Source organism: Mustela lutreola, chromosome 4 (genome assembly GCF_030435805.1).
Source record: "Mustela lutreola isolate mMusLut2 chromosome 4, mMusLut2.pri, whole genome shotgun sequence".
Taxonomy (NCBI): Eukaryota; Metazoa; Chordata; class Mammalia; order Carnivora; family Mustelidae; genus Mustela; species Mustela lutreola.
Window position 1 is genome coordinate 40,060,259 of NC_081293.1, and position 18,448 is coordinate 40,078,706.

General features: G+C 41.5%; 1 protein-coding gene across 2 annotated transcripts in view; it reads left to right on the forward strand.

Moving 5' to 3' along the window:
* The window catches only part of ERCC6 (ERCC excision repair 6, chromatin remodeling factor), a 72,318-nt gene that overhangs the window by 41,961 nt on the left and 11,909 nt on the right, over positions 1-18,448 (forward strand). For both annotated transcript variants that reach the window (XM_059169630.1, XM_059169631.1), the window contains exons 9-12: positions 7,379-7,549; positions 7,995-8,171; positions 12,469-12,585; positions 16,309-16,404. In XM_059169630.1, the coding sequence (XP_059025613.1) occupies positions 7,379-7,549; positions 7,995-8,171; positions 12,469-12,585; positions 16,309-16,404 (561 nt within the window). The remainder of the gene's footprint in view (positions 1-7,378; positions 7,550-7,994; positions 8,172-12,468; positions 12,586-16,308; positions 16,405-18,448) is intronic.

An 18,448-nucleotide genomic window follows, 5' to 3' on the forward strand; every position in this document is an offset into this window, starting at 1 on the left:
TCTTGAAGATCTTTGTCACCACCCCTGCATACCTGTTGACTTGCAGATAATGTGTTAGATTGGAGTTAAATACGTTTTTTAAATTCATATCTCAAATATTCTCTCAGTGTCTGATCCAACCCAGCATCTAACCCCTGACTTCCTTTCTGTCCTTATCAACTAGGATTCTTTTTCTCCATGGGGGAGCTTTCTGTGCCCCCGGGCCTGTCCAGATAAGGGCGCTCTGGCATAGGGACTTTCAGTGCTGGAGAAAATATGGAAGAAAAGAGAATTTCTCTTTAGAAAACTTGAAAGTACTGATTCAAGAATTGTTCTGCTTATCATTCATGTAGATTGTCTTTATTTTCCTAATGATTTTTTGTAACTGATATGACATAAAATTTTGAAAATTAAAGTTTCCATTTAGAGCACAGGCATCAGATGATCAGTTTCTGAATGGAGCGCATCCGTCATTCTTTTTCCTTACATTGCCTTTTAGCTTCCCACCTCTCACCACATGACCCTGTATTATCTTTGTTAATACTCTCTTTGACTGACAGTGTAATTTGGAATTATCAAATGTGAACCCAGCAACCATGCAGAAAAATATGTGGCTGGTATTTCAACCAAACAATCAAATCAGATACAGACATTTTCAGTCGTCTGGATCTTCTTTTAATGGTCAATTGAAATCTCATTTCTTAGGAATCTAAGATTTTTCTTTTTCTCATTATGTTTTGTGATCCCTTTTTTCTAACATAGAGAAACTTGATATGTGAGTTGATTAACACTTACTTGTTTAGTAACTATAAACATGACATTGCATTTGTATTGTCATTGCATTGCATTGTATTTGAGGCTGTTAGCGCTCCAAAAAATGCATATGGTGTTTTTGACTGACCTTGAAAATCTAGCCATTTTCTTGGGGAGAGAAAATGCCCGAAAAGATAATAAAAGAAGGGAGTTTTGTGGTACTTATGCTATAACTCACAGTGGATGGTGGCATCTTTAGCTACTGTGTTATGAAGTTTATTTAATTATTAAGGACCCTTTTTTCAATTTTCTGGAAGATGTTTAATGAGAAATGTCTTCCTTGTATTTTGAACAGTTGTCACTTTGTCTCTCCCACCTTTCCCTGCTGTATCCTGTAGATACAGTAATTCTGTGGAATATTTGTGATAATTCAAAGAGTTTTATCTCATTTTGACAAACTCATGACAATTAGAGGGAATCGCAACAATAGCATAAAGGTTTTAAAGCATAGCTTTTGTCATGACCAGACCCAGGTTTGAATCTTACAGCTTTGTGACCTTGGGCAAATCACTTAGCTTCTCTGAGCCTAGATTGGTCTCTCAAAAAATGAGTATTTTGGTAATTTTGTGAAGAGTTGTTGAGGTAATAGGTATGCACGAGAAGCTTAGTGTCTCAGGTAATTCTTTTACTCATTCATTTACTCAGGTAATTCTTACTGTTAGAAACAAAGAATGTTGTAGACCCGTTCTTCTGTGGTAGTCCGAAGAGAAGATGCTCTGCTGTTGCTGACTGATTCAGTATAAATACTCGCTAGACTGAAGGTTCGCACTTGATTTATCAAACACGTTCACAGGCATTCACATCTAGACCTTTTTTCTCACATCCAGATGCATTTGGTCCCAAATGGAAACAATGAAATAGCATGTTAAAGTTCTTTTTGCGAAGCACAAGTTTTGATTAAAGAACAAACCATGGAAAACATGGCTATTTGATGAAACTGCCATCACGTGTTCTTTAAAAAGGCCCGTTTTTCTGGAACACTAGAGTCAAAGGACTTGGCTTTTTAAAGAGCTGGAAGGGAGTCAGGAAAAAACATAAAAATTAAAGTAGAAAAGGGCCACATGGTCCCTCAAGCATCCTAAATATTTCAAACCCATTCCAAGTACACAAATTATAACACAAAGTGATGTAATTCCTATTAACTTCAGAGACGGTGTATACACCTGATACAAGAAATGATAGATGCTATGCTTGTTCTGTGAGGTATATTGTAAAATTATGTTGCTGGAGCCCTTTTTTTCTTCATTGTCAGCACAAATCCTTGTTTATTAAAGATTTAGCTTGAAGGAAATTTTAATTAATTACAGGTGCAGTAAATCCTGCCTGGGAAGCTGCCGTGCTGTGTTTACCGTGAATGGCCTTCATGTGCCTGTGCTCCACTCCACTCTCCCCGCTGCCTGACAGTGTGATTTATGGCTGTTGTTTTCTACCAGTCCACTGTTTGCCCTCTAGGAGGGATTGGTCTCCTGAGCCTCCATAATAACAGCAGCACTTTCACAGACATCTTTTAATGACAACAGCACTGCATTCAGTAAGTCAGGCTAATTGCAGATGTACCCTATTAATTGCAAAAACTAGGAGAGGTTACATATTTTACAAGCTTTTAATTTGAAACCGCCCGAGATGATTTGTCTTAAGTGTTTGGATAGAGACGTCCATAATATTCAACAATTCGCCATTATTGAAACTCTAGTCTAGGCAGTTATAGAATTCTGAGATTGAATCAGGTAAAAACAAAAAGTCTTACATGGTGTTTTTTACCCAGTGGCTGTTAAGTGGAAGTTACATTTTCAATAGGACATTTAAAAAAATTTCTTATGCTTCTTATAAAAGTCTTTTTGATTTTTACTCATCATCATACATCTTTCTGAGTATGGTAGAAATTGTGTAATTCTGTGGCTTAACATTGTAGAATTTTCCAAATAAACTTTAGTCCTTATTGAACATGCAGAAGAAGGTGACCACAGTGCCAGTGGTGTGTATTTGAGAGGGTTGGCATCTCATTTGTTCTCCTGTGGTGAAGTGACATCCAGAATCCAGCTTGGGGTGGCATTCCTTGGCGGGGTTTAAAGGAATGGCCATGGCGAGTCTTTGCATCCAGTAGTTACAGGAGTTCAGGGTCCCAAGCAAGTGGACCCACATTTGTAGGGCTTGTCTATGACCCAGACATTTTATAAACGTGGGTGGTAATTTGATCCTCTTTGGTTGTGAAGCCCCAAATATTGGTAGTTGTTTTCATCCCCCTCTTGTCTCTGTGTATGCACAGAGTTCCAGGTCTAGAGGGGAGTTGGGCATGGACATTCTCGGTTTCAGTCTGCTGCCTTCTCAGGTCCTAACTGCTTCATGAGTTCTAGTAGCCACTGCTCTCTTAGTGGGGAAAATGAGGGTAGAGCTGGTGGCAGCTGCCTGTCCCTAGTCTCAATGGAAAATTGAGATGCAGAAGAGCTCTTAGGATCCGCTCTGGCTTCTGAAAATCACGGGACTTGAGGAATGGTGCAGTGTGTCTGTGGACAGCCCACCTTTCTACATGTGGGGGGCCGGTGGTGGTGGATAAACAGTGTAGTCAGGATGAAAGGGAGAGAGGTGAGTCCCAGGAGAAACCTGTCTGTGTTTTTGGAAAGCTGTGAGCTCTGAGGTTTTTACTGTGCATTCACCATAAGGTACAGAGTTGGGAAATGGTTAGTCAGGTGTGGTCTTCAGTGTAGGACTGTGCAGGCATTGAAAACCATGAATAGGAGGACAACAAAGTAGTAGTAGATAATACAGCTCTCCCTGTTGAACCTTTGATGTGTACTGGGTATCGTACTTTTATGAACTGGGAAGTTTTGAGTGTGTTATGACATGAGAGAGTCATTTCTCCTACTTTGTTTTTCTCTTTGAAAATTTTTTTGGCTCTTATTACACCCTTTTATAACTCTGTTGAGTTAAAAAAATATTTTAGTCCTAGTTTATTAACATATTAAAATCATTTTTGAAGATGTTGAGTTTTTTAAAATTTGTATAATTGTAATTACATGAACTACTGTTTTAGGTTTCTTGATATTTCACTCTTATATTACTATGATGAACCTTATTAGGTTAATATACAGCTAGGTTTCATTTATAAGTAACGGATCTCTGCTAGGGAGTACACGTGTGTGTTGTGCCTGTTAGTTTTGAAAACAGGGTTCTTTTGGCCTTATAGTAACGCATTTCAATGCGTCCTGTCTTTTCCTGCATTTTGCTCATGAAACCCTTTGAGTCTGGTTGGCTTTTGGTGAGAAGAGCGTATACCATCTTTTTCAAGTTCCTCAGTAATTGGTCTGATTGATTTGTCTCATTTTTCTTGGGCCTATTTTGGTACTTTATTATTATTATTATTTTTGAACAGTTGTCCTCTGTCAAAGTGTTTAGGGTTTTGGCATTAGCTCACTAGTGGTGGTGGAGAGAAGACACATTTGTGTAGTGTCTCCATCTGCTTTCTGCTCTTTCGACATTCTCATGCTCTGAGTCTGAGTCTGCTCTTTGGGCTGACTTGACAGATCTTTGTCTGTTTTGTTTGATGTTTTCAGTGGGCTATTTCATTTTATGGTTTTTCAGTTCTGCCAGTTTTGTTTTTTTAGGGTCCACTGAGTTTTGTTTTTACCTTATTCCCTCATTTTCCTTTTTTAGCAGGTTGCGCTGACTGACTGTTCTGCCTGAGTTTAGTGTCAGTGGTGTGCGAAGAATGAGTATTCTTTGTGTGGTCAGAAACTGCTGATACTATTAAAAGGAGCTCGGGGATGGTGGTGCTCACATCATTTGTATCTTAATTTTTGACCTCTTGTTTTCTTTAATCTTACTTTCTATCTTCTGGTCTGTCAGACTCTGGGAGGCTGTGCCGGGTCCCCTGCCGGCTGTGGATGTCCTGCTTCATCAGCACAGCTCTGACGGCTTTGCGCCCCGGGTTTGGTGCGCGGCTCCTCCGGTGTGCACTGTCTCCTTTAAAATATAAAATATCCCTCTTCTTTTCTGTTCAGTTTTTCTGTCTGCTATTTGTATTTCTAGTCCTGCCCCATTTCTGTTTGCGTTTCTTGGGTAATGCCCATATTTTCAGCTTTCAGTGCCAGGCTCGTTTGGGTCTAAGGGTTGGGCCGTGTGTACCCACGGGAAAGTCTTGCTGCTAATAACCCACTGTCATTGTGGAGACTCCTGGTGCATTTCATCTGAAACCAGCGATTGTATTTTCTATTTTCCTGATTTTTTTTTCTATCTTCTATTACTTTTTTCCCCTAGAGTGGTTTGACAGTTCTACAGTCTGTTTTTTTTCTTGTATTCATGTGGAAGTAGCAGCTGTGGGTCAGTAGATGGGCTTGTTTTTTTACAAATATAATCCAACGTGTTTTTCTTTCACAGTTAAAAAGTGGACAATGTCTGTCATCTCTGCCCCTTTCTACCCTTGGACAGGGCGGGATTTTTAGTACACATATTTCTCCTGTTGTTATTCAAGATTTTGTTATATTAAACTAGAATTATAGTGACACTTAAAAATATACCCCCCCCCTTTCTAAAAGATTTTATTTATTTATTTGAGAGAGAATGAGTGAGAGAGAGCAAAAGCAGGGGAAGGGGCAGAGGGAGAGCAGACTCCCATCTGAGCTGGAGCCTGACGTGGGGATCTGTCCCAGGACCCTGGGATCATGACCTGAGCCGATGGTGGACACTTAACCCTGAGCCACCCAGGCGTCCCCAAATATATCCCTCCTTATATTTTAGATTTATTCTTAACGGTTTCATTAATATTTAAAGCAATGTTTAAACATTTACTTACTGTTTTAAAACAGATTTCCTTGCTCTCCAAAAGTGGAGCATTCCTACAAAACCTTTTCGTACCCTGAAACCGCTTGAAGTGAAGAAGCACTTACCATTAATTTATATGGAAAAGTTCTTGAGCGTTCCCTACCCAAACAGTACCTCTCTTAGGCTTTTCTGATACCTTAGGATACATCTTGCTAACACGCACAAAATAAATCGAGATAATGCATAGATGCTTATAGATCCCATTCAAAGCTACGGCGCTTGCTGCCCAGATGCAGAGTGTAGTTCTCAGGGAAGGAGCTTGGTGGCGCCCCACTCGTGCTCGGGGCGTGGGCTGCCTCTATAAATGCTCACTGCACAACAAAGACGGAACGCTGCTTTTGCTTTCACCTTTTTTTATAAAAGTGAAAATCCTCTTTGGCTTTCTTTGGGTGGGCACTAAAAAAACGGGTACTAAAGTACGTCTTTTGTAACAGTGAAGAAGCTAGCTGAACTTTGGAAAAGCAGAGGATACCTGTAATACTTGAAAGAACTGGTGTAATATTACATGTAATTTACCCTTAAATTTTTTTTTTTCTTTCACCGTTAGGTATGAGGCAATGTTGCCTGATACTTAGTTAATACTAGCTTTGCAGTTAGCTGCCCGTCTACGTTCACATCTTGACTCCTCCACTTACCAGCTGTGTGACCTGATATATTATTACAGTCTCCCCCCATAAACCAGGGGTTCATAAGGACTCTATCCTTTTTCAGGGAGTTGCTGGGCGTGCTCTGTCTGCAGTGAGCATTCTGGGCCTGGGAGCTCTACTCTCTGCTGTTCTGCAGAGTGCTGTGTGTTTCTGGCACACTTTCTTCTGCCCTTGGAAAGGGACCGTGTTCTTTCAGTGACTACACCTGGCTGGATATATCATCTACTATACCTGGCCTCTCTCTGGCTGCTTTATTTTCTGCTTTTGTCTGTCTGGAGGTAGAATTTATTTTTTCTGTCAAGCATGACTGCTAGTTTGGATCAGTGCAGAATTCTGGGGTCAGAGCGTTTCCCCTACAATTATGGAAAGTCTGGCTCTTTGCTTTCTGACAGTTTAGTGTAACAGAAGAGGTGTCCAGCTCAGGTGGAGTCTTTTTCCTCTGAAGGGAATCTTCTGTTTTGTTCTGACTAGAAGCTACAGCATTTTCTCTTTACTTTTGGAATTCTAGTAGGTATATTCCTAACGATAGGTCTTTTTTCAGTGTTTCTCCTTGACACTCCATTACTTTTTGCTCTATAGACTCCTGTTTCTCCTCAGAATTTTTTTCTGCCTTTTTAAAAAAAAAATTGTTTTTATATCCTTTTCTATTCTCTCCTCCTGGAATTCATGTTCTGCATCAGTAGAGCGCCTGAATTTGTCTTTCTGGTCTCTCTGGCTTTTCTCTCATTTTCTTTTTCTGGTTTTAAAATAACAAATCACTTCCCATCTATCTTGTTGTTTTAAGTTTAACAAGAATTGACACAAAGGATATTTTAGAAAAATAAATATTGGGTAAGTGTTTACTTATTGTAACTTTTTCTAGTTTTCTTTTGAGGGCCCTCCTCCTTAAGTAGATGTAGTAGTCAGTGTTTACAGAGTAATGAAACATAAACTTCCAGTGCTGATAATATATAGTTGCAATTGTATGTATTGTGATTGTATACATATTTTAAAAGTACAGTAGAAAAAAAAAGTACAGTAGATTACATCATTGAAAGATTACCATTTAAAGAATCATGTTCATTTAGTTTATTTAAATGAGCTTATTTAAAACTGGTTTTACCATTTTATCATCATTTTAGGAGAAACTAATTCGAGATATTGCTCATTGTCATGGCATTTTGATCACTTCTTACTCCTACATTCGGCTGATGCAAGATGACATTAGTAGGCATGACTGGCACTACGTGATCTTGGATGAGGGACACAAAATTCGAAATCCAAATGCTGCTGTCACCCTTGCTTGCAAACAGGTATGAGCTTTTATAACAAGGGAGATTTCCAGGGAAAATAGTATTTAATTGAGAATAAACTCTGGTATCACACTTATTGACTCTTGTGCCTCTGCATAAGGAATTTGAAATACATGTTTTACCTTAGTGCAGAAAATTCTTTATTCTTGCCCATAATCATGGTTTTAAGAAATTCAAATTATTCACATTACTGACCGTGTCTCGTAGGGATCAGTTGTTAGAATGTAATCCAATCCAACTCTCATTCCTAGTGTTCAACGAACAATAAGAAATATTCTTCCCTCTTTATTTTTTCTATATTGCGTAAAATGTCTACATTTTGGAGATTAAAGTGATGTATAAAAATGTTAAATAACCAGGATTGTGTGGACATATTTTGGGGTAGGGATGGGGATCATCTCTTGAAAAATGGATTTAACAAAAAGTGTTTTCTTTCCCCAAATAGTTCCGCACCCCTCATCGTATCATCTTGTCTGGCTCGCCAATGCAAAATAACCTCCGGGAGCTGTGGTCGCTCTTCGACTTCATCTTCCCAGGAAAGTTAGGCACATTGCCTGTGTTCATGGAGCAGTTCTCGGTCCCCATCACCATGGGGGGGTATTCAAATGCCTCCCCAGTGCAGGTAATGTAGTAGGCAGCTAACACTTGTAGGCGTTTTAATATTTAAACTGTTTCTACTTAATACTGTACTTTGTAGCCAAGTCATTCATAATATAAGGGAAATGGCCAAGCTTATAAACTGGTATCTGCCCAAAATCACAAAATTATTTTTGCTTGAGAGCTCCTGCTTTTCTAGATGAGTTTTAAAAAATTATCTAACATATTCAAAACCAGTCAGAAAGTAAAACAAGGGATGAATGAATCCGTTCTGGACACTATATAATTTAGTATATCTTATAAGATAGTGTAACAGCTTAGAGAAGGGAAAGCCAGGGAGGATTGAGTTGTTCAGAGAGGACTTAGTACAACACTTAAATGTTCTTTAACCCAGTTCTGGGAAAACAGGTCAAGAAAAGTGAGGGCATTCTAGATCAGGGCAGTGGTATGACCACAGCCATATTGTGTGGCCATGGGCCACAGTGAAGAGACATGCCTGATTGCCCTGGAGATGCTTGTGAGGTAGCCAGGAAGGTGTGGGTGCCAGAGATGGGGGCTTTGAAAGGGAGGCAGAGGCTCTCAGGCAGCAAAGAGCCACCGAAGGTGTCTGAGCGGGAGGCTGAAAGATGGCTGCTCTTCCAGGGCCACTCAGGCAGCAGGTGGTGATGGGACTGAGGCTGGCTTTGGGGACCTCTGGGAATTGTTAGGGGTCAGGGTGGTGAGGGTGGTGAGGACCTGAACCTGGACTTGGATGGTGATTCTGAGAAAGAAGGTGGGGAGCAAAAGTTCCAAATGGCATCTTTTCCCATAAAACAAACAAGACATGGGGGCCCCTAAGATAAAGGAAATGGGGTAGAAATTATAAAATTTGGAAAAATTATAAAAAGAACTCCTGTACTTTTTTACTAGATCCACCAGTTATTAGCATCAGCTAACATTTCGCCACATTTGTTTTATCTTTCCTTCCTTCCTTCCCTACTTCTGTGTACCCATGCACACAAATTTATACTGTTTGTTTTTCCTGAGTCATCTGAGAGCAAGTTGTAGACATTATGTCCCTTTATTCTAAATCCTTCAGTGTGTATTTCCTAAGAACAAGGACAGCCTCCTATATAACCACAGTAAAAATATCCAAATCAGGAGGAAATTTAACACAGTACAACTCTGAGGTCTAGACTGTAGTCATCCACATTTTGTCAATTCTTCCAGTAGTTTCCTTGTCTCTTTAGTTTTCCTTTAGTCTGCAACAGTTCCTCTGTTTTTGTTTTGCCTTCTGTGACTTTCCAGACGACAGGCCTTGTATTTTGTAGAATGTGCCTCCCTTTGGGTTTGTCTTCCACTCTCTGTGACTTGTCTTTCTTGGTTTTTCACTTTAGCATATGCTGTTGGTTTATCCTTCATGGGTAGTGGCAGTTGGTAGTATCTGATTGCTTGGGTGAGGTGGTATTTACCAGATTTCTAAACTCTTTGAATTAACCACTTTCTTTGGAATTAATAAATCACTTTACAGAGAGATTTGGAAACCCTCTAAACATTCTCTTTTTTCCTTGACATCCTTGTGTTAGAAGTCTATGTACTTACCTATTTTCCTTTTGTAGGTTATAAGGTCTTTGGGAGCAGAACTTTTTGTTTTTTTGTTTTTTAAAGATTTTATTTATTTGAGAGAGTGAGGCAGACAGAAATGAACCTTAGCAGGGGGAGTGGCAGGCAGAGGGAGAAGCAGGCTCCCGACTGAGCAGGGAGTCCGACACGGGGCTTGATCCCAAGACACTGAGATCATGACCTGAGCTGAAGGCAGATGCTTAACTGACTGAGCCACCCAGGGGCCCCAGAGCTGCTGTTTTTGTAATTGCTTTTTTGTTTTAAGTCCATGGTTGTCATGAGTTACTGAATCCCAAGAAGATCATCTGTCAGCAGTTATTTATTGTTTCAGGCTGGGGCTAAAATGATGAGAGGTGGCTGGCAACCAGAACCTTCCCTTGAATTGTGTTCTCAGTTCAGTAGGATGATTGTAGTACAGGGTAGTGAGGACTATGATCGGGGGGATATCTAATATCAGAGCTTGTGGGAGTCAAGAAAGGATTCCTGGAGGAGAGATGACTGTGCTAGGCTGAGGAAGGGGAGGGGGGAGAACATTAGTTACCAAGAATATGGCCTGCTTCTTGGCTTTGCATGTTAAGCTTAGATTTTAGAACTGATAAGAACCTCCTCATTCTTACTCAGGGTTTATTGAGATTCCATGGTTTGGTGACTGGCCTAAGGTAAGGTTTCTCAGCTCTGGAAAAGGCAGAACTGGTGAGTAATATCACTCTGCCTTGTCAGGAATATAAAGGAAACTTAGATGTTCAGTTGGTCTCCATTTTCCATGGCACTGGGAGGTTGGGAGTGATAGTTAAGAGAAATACAGTTCTGGATCCCTACCATGTGGTGTGGTCAGAGAGACAGGGAGGCAGATGGGAAAAAAAAATTTAGAATCCGCGTTACTGCCTGAAGCACAGGACTGCCTAGGAAGGTTGGACAGAGAACGTGGCTGAACATCAAGGCTAAAACTGGGTTTCTTAGTCTTCCTTGCTCTTCTATCCCCACCACATTCCAGAGTTTCAGTTCTTCCTCTAAGGAGAGTTGGGTGTGAAAAACAGACCCATCCCCAGCCACTGTGAGGTCTGACCCCTGTGAGTTCCCCACAGTGGGCCAGGAACAGGGAGGGGCGGTGGAAGGAGAACTCTCCAGAGGGCTGGGCGGGCAGGAGAAAGTGGGAGTGAGTGGCCAGGTGCTCACCAACCCGGCCCTGGTTTTCCAGCAGCATCATCTAGCTCACTCGTGCTTCTGGAGGAGAAATACATGAGTAGAGGTGGGGATATGGAGATAGTTTCCTTAACATACTGTATATATTTTTAGGAAGAATTTTAACAGTATACTTCTTGGTGGGACTGTAATGTCACATTAAATTCTGAAATTTATTATCTCTGTATTCCAAACCATAATATATACCTGATCATCCTCTTAAGGATAATTTGTAATCAGTGGCTGAATGATACAGTTATGATATTACCTGTAACTAGAAGTTGTTGATTAATTGAACTTATTTGTTATTGTTTGCTGTTCCAAATAAATCCTGTATTTTTCTCTGTACATGCTCACATACACACAAGGTGAACACACATATGTGTGTAGACATGTATACATACTTGAGTGAGGGTATTCTTAGGGTTTTTTAAAATATTTTTCACTATTATTTTTTTTTAAAGATTTTATTTATTTATTTGAGAGAAAGAGAAAGAGCATAGTGGGGCAGGGAGGGACAAAGGGAAAGGGAGAAGCAGGCTCCTCGCTGAGCAGGGAACTCAATGTGGGGCTCTGTCCCAGGACTCTGGGATCGTGACCTGAGCCAAAGGCAGACATTTAACTGACTGAACCACCCAGGCACCCTATGTTAATTTTTTAATGTGAATTTTTCTGTATGTGTTACATTCAAACTCTTTTTATTTTCATTCATTTTGTAGCTAATTTTGTTAGACTTTGGTTAAAATTTTTCTTGTTCCGTTAAATAGTAATTTACTAGGTTGTTAAGCCTATTCAGAATTTTTTTTTAAGTATCAATAATTTACTGAATTCTTTGTTTGCCTTTAACTGAATTGCAAAGGGAGTGTTTCCAGAGCTGTGGGTCTTTGTTTTTCTACATACAGTTAATACCCATCTCATGTGGCTATGCTCCATTACAGAACCATATGCTCCATCTCAGGCTAGAGTGACCTTTCATTTCTGGGATCATAGGGCTTTTCTTGAACTTACTCTCCTAAATCCCCAGTGGGCAGTAATCTCTGCTTATTATCTGGTTGCTCCCATAGCTGCAGCTTTCCCCCAGAGTTAGCTTTTGATCTTCAGTCTTGCAGAGCAGCACTTCCCTTGTAGCTTTAGGAGAATGCAAGATTATAAACAGAGATTCATTTGAAAGCCGTTTTTTTCCCCTAGAGGGTAGTCGAGAACCGAAGAAATCTCTACTGTAGGGTCTAGCAATATAATAATAATAATTAAAGCAAAGTATGGAGGAGGAATTAGACACAAGATTAGATTACCAGTTCTTTTGTTGTACATTTTGGTAATAAGTTTTTTTTAACTGATGATACCTTTGGAAAGGTACCACCTTTTGGAGTATATGGAACTTATCCTAATTTTTCCAAACTATTTTCAACCATTTCCAGCCAATTATGTATAACCATAGGTCTTTGGAAAATTTTTTTAAACATTGGAATCAGTTGAGAGGTAAGAACAAATGCATTTGTTAAACATAAGTAATTGTTTGCCCTTTTCTCTTTTTGAAGGTTAAAACTGCTTATAAATGTGCATGTGTCTTACGAGATACCATAAATCCATACCTGTTGCGGAGAATGAAGTCAGATGTCAAAATGAGCCTTTCTTTGCCAGATAAAAATGAACAGGTCTGTAAATCCAGGAGTTACCAACCCACTCCTAATGTGTGGGTATACCTGTCTGTTTATTCTGCTTTTCACATGCAGAATTGGTAGGCTAATGGGTGTGCTCAGGGCAGCTGGTTTCTATCTGTATACACCTGTATGGGACAAGTGAGCCTACTGTGGCACCTGTCCTCAGCAAGACTCTTCCTTAGTTCACAGGCTGTGATCTTTGTCCTATTTACACACAGATTCCTGCGGCTGCACTTTTGAACTTACCCATTTTCTTCACGCCCCAACTCATTCATGCCATAAATTGGAGGTGCCAGGCCTGTTGCTGGGAGATAGCAGTGAACAGAGAAACTGCTTGCTCTCCTGACTCACCTTCGTTCTTGAGGAGGGGAGACAGTCACAGACACACATGCCACCTGGTAGGCAGCAGTAATGTGGAGGAAACCCTGAGCAGAGTCGGGAATAGGGCATATAGGGTGAGGATTTGGGGAAGTGAGCTTCTTCTTTTTTTTTTTTTTTTTTTTTAAAGATTTTATTTTATTTATTTGACAGACAGAGATCACAAGTAGGCAGAGAGAGAGTGGGAAGCAGGCTTCCTGCTAAGCAGAGAGCCCAATGCGGGGCTCAATCCCAGGACCCTGAGATCATGACCTGAGCCGAAGGTAGAGGCTTTAACCCACTGAGCCACCCAGGTGCACTGGAAGTGGGCTTCTTAAAGATGTTTCCTCTCTGATAAACGGACATTTGAGCAGAGGCCTAAAGAAGGTAAAGGAAGCAAATCATGGGGTTCTTAGAAGAACATTCCAGGTTGATGGAAGTAGGAGGGTGTTGGTACCTCCAAGGACCAGCAGGGAGGGCATTGTGGCCTGAGGGCAGGAAGAAGGATGAGAATTCTTGGAGGGAGAAGTCAGTTAGTTGGCTAGGTCATCAGGGCCTGCTGGTCGTGGTGAAGACTTCAGATTTTACTGTGAGTGAGGAAGCAGTTCATAGGTAGAGACGGAGCCAAGGAGTGACGTTATCTGATTCAGGTTGTAGAAGGGGCATTCTTTTAAAGCCCATCCTGGTGTTCTGTTATTGCAATAGATGACTGCACCCTCTTTTTAACATTGAACAGTAAATACATTGTAGATTCTCAGTGTTGAAACTGTAAAGGGTCTCGGAGATCTCTCACCAAGGTTGGTTTCATCCCCGCCTCTTCCCTCCCCCCAAACTCATTTCCAAAGTCAACCCTTGATCTCCACATTCTCCTAACAGGTCTCCCTTTGCCGCCAGTGTCTTGGGCCACAGTGCTCTGTGCCGTGCCGGATCCCAATCCGTCAGTTGTTGTGCTGTTTTGTCCTTTTTCGACGCCCACTTTGCGCCGCATCCTCGTAAAGTAGTGCGGCTGATGTCTGGCAGGTGTCTGACGGTCTTACTGGCCTCCAGCCGTGGGCACTCTCCACTTCACTTGGTATCACACAGCATCGCTGGCTTTGTTTTCCCAGGCTCCTCTTCCTGCTGACACACCTTCATGGCCCTCTTCCCATCAAGAATCCTGATTTAGCTTCTTTGCACCAATTTATTTTCACTATGGGGTCCCGGAATGTCTCTTCTTTGTAATCCATGTGGAGCCAAGACAAATGGCTTGGAAACAGTTCCTGTTTTCCAGACATGTGCCACTTGTCTTTCCATTTGCATGTGATGTTCCCTCTTCCTGGAGGTTTTTCCACCCCACCCTCCAGCTTTCCCACACATTGAAGTTGTAAGATCCCACTAGGCTCTTGACTAGATCTCCTTGAGATCAGGACTCTTGACTAGATCTCCTTGAGATCGGGACCTTAAAGTGCCACGCAACACCTAAAACAGTGATTTGTACACACTAAGCATCTGGTGAATGATTAGTTCAGTTAACCTTGTGGCTATCAGAGAAAAGGCTTTTCTCTGTTACCATTGTATTTAAAGACTGAAATACAAATTTAAGAAGTGAGGAATTAGAAATACTCAGATTCGTATTTTCAAAAGATGACTCAGGCAGCATATGAAAGCATTGGAGGGGAAGGAAAGTGGAAGCAAAGGGGTGAGTTAGGTGGTCCTTCCAGAGTTCACAGCGGGGTCGGGAGGGACTGGAAGGGATGGGCCTGAGCCCTGGAGGGTGTGGGGCTGGCGGGTGCTTCCCAGGCTCCTGTTTAGATGCTGGGATGGATCTGCTGACAGACACTTCAAAAGGACAGAGCATAGAGGAGATAGTTGTGAGTTGATTCGGGTCATTTAAAGTGTCCACTGTACATCTGCCTGCCCAAAAGGCAGTTATAGGTGGGTCTTGGGTTCTGAGGAGAATTCTAGGCAGGGATATAGTTGTGACCTCAGAGCCAGGAAGGTGTGGAAGTTATGAGCAGGGGTGAGGTTGCCCGAGGCACGTACACAGACCGAGAGGAAAGAAGTTACAGTGGAGCTGGTATCCGGAGGGGCTAGCTGGGAAGACAGGAGGCCTAGGCAGAAAGGCAGGAGGGAGTTGGGGGAAGTGGAAGCATGAGGCCTAGGGACTCTTCGCGGCTGGCTGCTAGGAAATCATTAGTGAGCTCGTTCATAGCACTTTCTCAGTGGGTATGCCCTCCAGGCTTGTCCCGGAAGAGACAGAAGGAGAGGGTGTGGGGATCGTGAGTACACATAATCCTTTTAGGGAGTTTTCCCCCCTCAGTTTTTGGAGAGAGTAAGGTGGTGGAGCACTGTCCAGAGGAAGAGGAGAGGGTTTTTAGATCTGGTGTGAAGGTCAGAGGGTTGTCCCAGTTCCCAAAGAGGAAACTAGCTGTTCCCCTGAAAATTAAAAAAAAAAAAAAAAAAAGACAAAACAAAAAAAACGAAGTGAGGTAGATAAAATAGATAAACTTTAGGGGGTGAAAATTAGGGAATCATGACTGATAGCTTCGATTTCTGTCTTTGATGTTTTGTCCATTTTTTTGGTCTTGTTTTGTTTTTAAGAGTTTTATTGATTTGAACGGAGGGAGAGTATGAGAGAGACTGCATGAGCAGGGTAGGGGTGCTGATAGGGGCAGATGGAGAGGGAGGCAGACTCCTTGTTGAGCGAGGAGCCCGATGAGGAACCCGATCCCAGGACCCTGGGATTATGACCTGAAGGCAGGAGTTTGAGTCAGTCTTCATGTGAAAGTTTACAAGGCAGAAGTAGTACGTGGCAGAGGGGTAGCTAAAGGAAGATGTCTTGGGTTTATGACTAGCCAAGGAATAGAGTGAATATGAAGGAGAGGAGGATTGAGAGGCAGAAAGGGAACATTCTGGCATGGAATAACAGGCAAAGCTGGGCTGGAAGGATGGACAGGTCTGGTAAACTCGTGGACCTGTGCTTTGACCTCTAGGAAAGGGGGCAGGTCAAGTGAGGGTAGGGTCCCTGGTCAAGTGTGCTGAAGTGAAGTGTGAGCGAGGGGCATGGGCTGTCTGAGTGCTTGGAGGCTACAATGGAGGAGGACTTGTGCTGAACGTTGTTTTGGGAAGGAAGCCAGTCTTCAGGGACTGTTGGCATAGTGGGTGGGGACCAAGAGGTTGATGGATGACAGAAGTGGAGGAACTGATGAGAAGGAGTGACTGTGTCTTTGTTTAGCTTTGGAATGGGGCACCATTTTGGCTTTTTGAAAAAAGAGGTACTTTGTTAATATTGTATAGGTTGTGCTTTTTTGATTAGAAAACTTTGTTGATGTCTTAATTATTTTTTTTAATTCTCTGGGTTTTTTTTTCTCTCCCCCATAGGTCTTATTTTGCCGTCTTACAGAGGAGCAACATAAAGTCTACCAAAATTTTATTGATTCCAAAGAAGTTTACAGAATTCTCAATGGAGATATGCAGGTCAGAAATGAATTATAGAGCAGGGAAGTGGGGAGGAAAGGAAGCTAGTACTAGTCCCATTTCACAGTTTCCTCTTGGGGAAAACTTGGGTGTGAACCATCCCTTAATTCAGAGCTGTTGCAGAAGTAAGACAACGTGCAGTTATATTTGAGCACACTTGCTTTTGTCTATATTGCAGCACCATTACACCTGAACCCCACATCATGTGGTCTAGCAGAAGAGTAGTGCTAGGTACAGGGTCTGTAACGCTGAGTCCTTCAGGGATGTCTGTTCTGAGCAGAACACAGGGAAGTGGCCCTGGACTGCTGGGGTTAGCAGGGGCCTGAAGGAAGAATTAACTATCATAAGTGTTTGTGTAAGTAATAACATTTTAGTTATTGGCAGTACTCAGTAACAGATGCTGGTAAAGGTCTGTTCAGTAAGCATAAGTAGTGGGTTTATAATCAGCATATACTTTGAAGTTCCATATGAACTAATCAGTTTCTTTGTGCCTCAGGGTCCTAAAGTGTGAATTGTGTTTTATTTATTAGGCATATAAAACTTCTTAGTCTTGGGTCTGTCCTCATGGGAGGTACAGCTAAGTAGCAAGCATCTTACTCTCTGAAACACACTTCCTGCTCATACACAGAGGTTGCTAAAGAGATGAGTGTGGGTGTTGTGGCTGCCTGTGTCCCATCATGTCTGCATGCTTTTTCTTCCAGAGGAAGTCATTTCAGTTCTTTTGGCCATAGCTCACTGTTTCTCTTATTTCATCTATGATTGGCCTCTATGAGAGGTTCTTACATCATTCACATTTATTCATCTCTCTTAAATCTGCCCTTATCTTCATGTGCCTTCAAGTTGTGAAGCTTCAGGTGATCTAGATTAGCACTGACCTGTAAATACTGAATATAAGCCACATGTGTGATTCTAAATTGTGCTAACAGTCACATTCGAAAAGGTAAAGAGAAGAACAGGTGAAATCAATTTTGGTGATGAATTTTATTTAATTTGATCTAAAATGCCATTTTTAATATGTAATCAAAAATTTTAGATTATTCGTGAGGTATTTTACCCTTTTTTCCCTAAAACTATGTCTCCCAAATTGGCTATTTTACATTTGCAGCACATTTCAGTGTAGACTGGCTTTCTGTGGCTTGTGGCCACTGTACTGGAAGCATCAATCTGGAGGCAGAAAGAGGAGTTACACATGACTCTTCATGGGAGTTCTGAAATATTCCTGATTTATTCAGATTTTTAATTATTTGTTCGCCAGTAGAACTACCTTGGCTTATTAAATTATGGTTTATCTTTTTCTCCTTGAGCTTTTGTACTTATGAGGTGGATTTGGGTCACACTTGGAAAGCTATGAAGGATGCCTTCCTGCTGGGGCCTGGAGGGCAGACACCCCCAGTCTCCTGTGCCCTTCTGCTGCGTGAACCACCGCCATATCTTTCCCGTTTGTGTATTTCCCTTGCAGATGTGTTTTCTGATATTCTACTGTATAAGTAGGTGGAACTTCAACATCTGATGCATATGTTTAACTACAGAACCTTTAATGAGGGGTACTTAGTGTAGTATTTGAATGCATCTGCTAAGTCATTTACCTGATTTCTCCTAGTTTAGATGGGCATGACATTTTTTTTAAGGATTTTATTTATTTATTTGACAGAGAGAGAGATCACAAGTAGGCAGAGAGGGAGGCAGAGAGAGAAGGGAAGCAGGCTTCCCTTCCCGATGCGGGGCTGTGATGCGGGGCTCGACCCCAGGACCCCGAGATCATGACCCGAGCTGAAGGCAGAGGCTCAACCCACTGAGCCACCCAGGCACCCTGACATTTTTTTATTCACATAAAAGATGGGTCATTTTTTTATATACTGTGAATTATGTATTCTTTTTTCCTAGTAAGAGAAAATAAGTCATTAGCAATTAAATATGACCAGTAGATGTTTGATCCAATAGAATGTTTTTGTTTCTAGAGAACTTGCCTTGTCAAGAAAAGATGAATGAAGGTTGATTTCTTCTAGCTCCTAATATGCTGTGAATAGGGAGGAAGCTAAGAAGC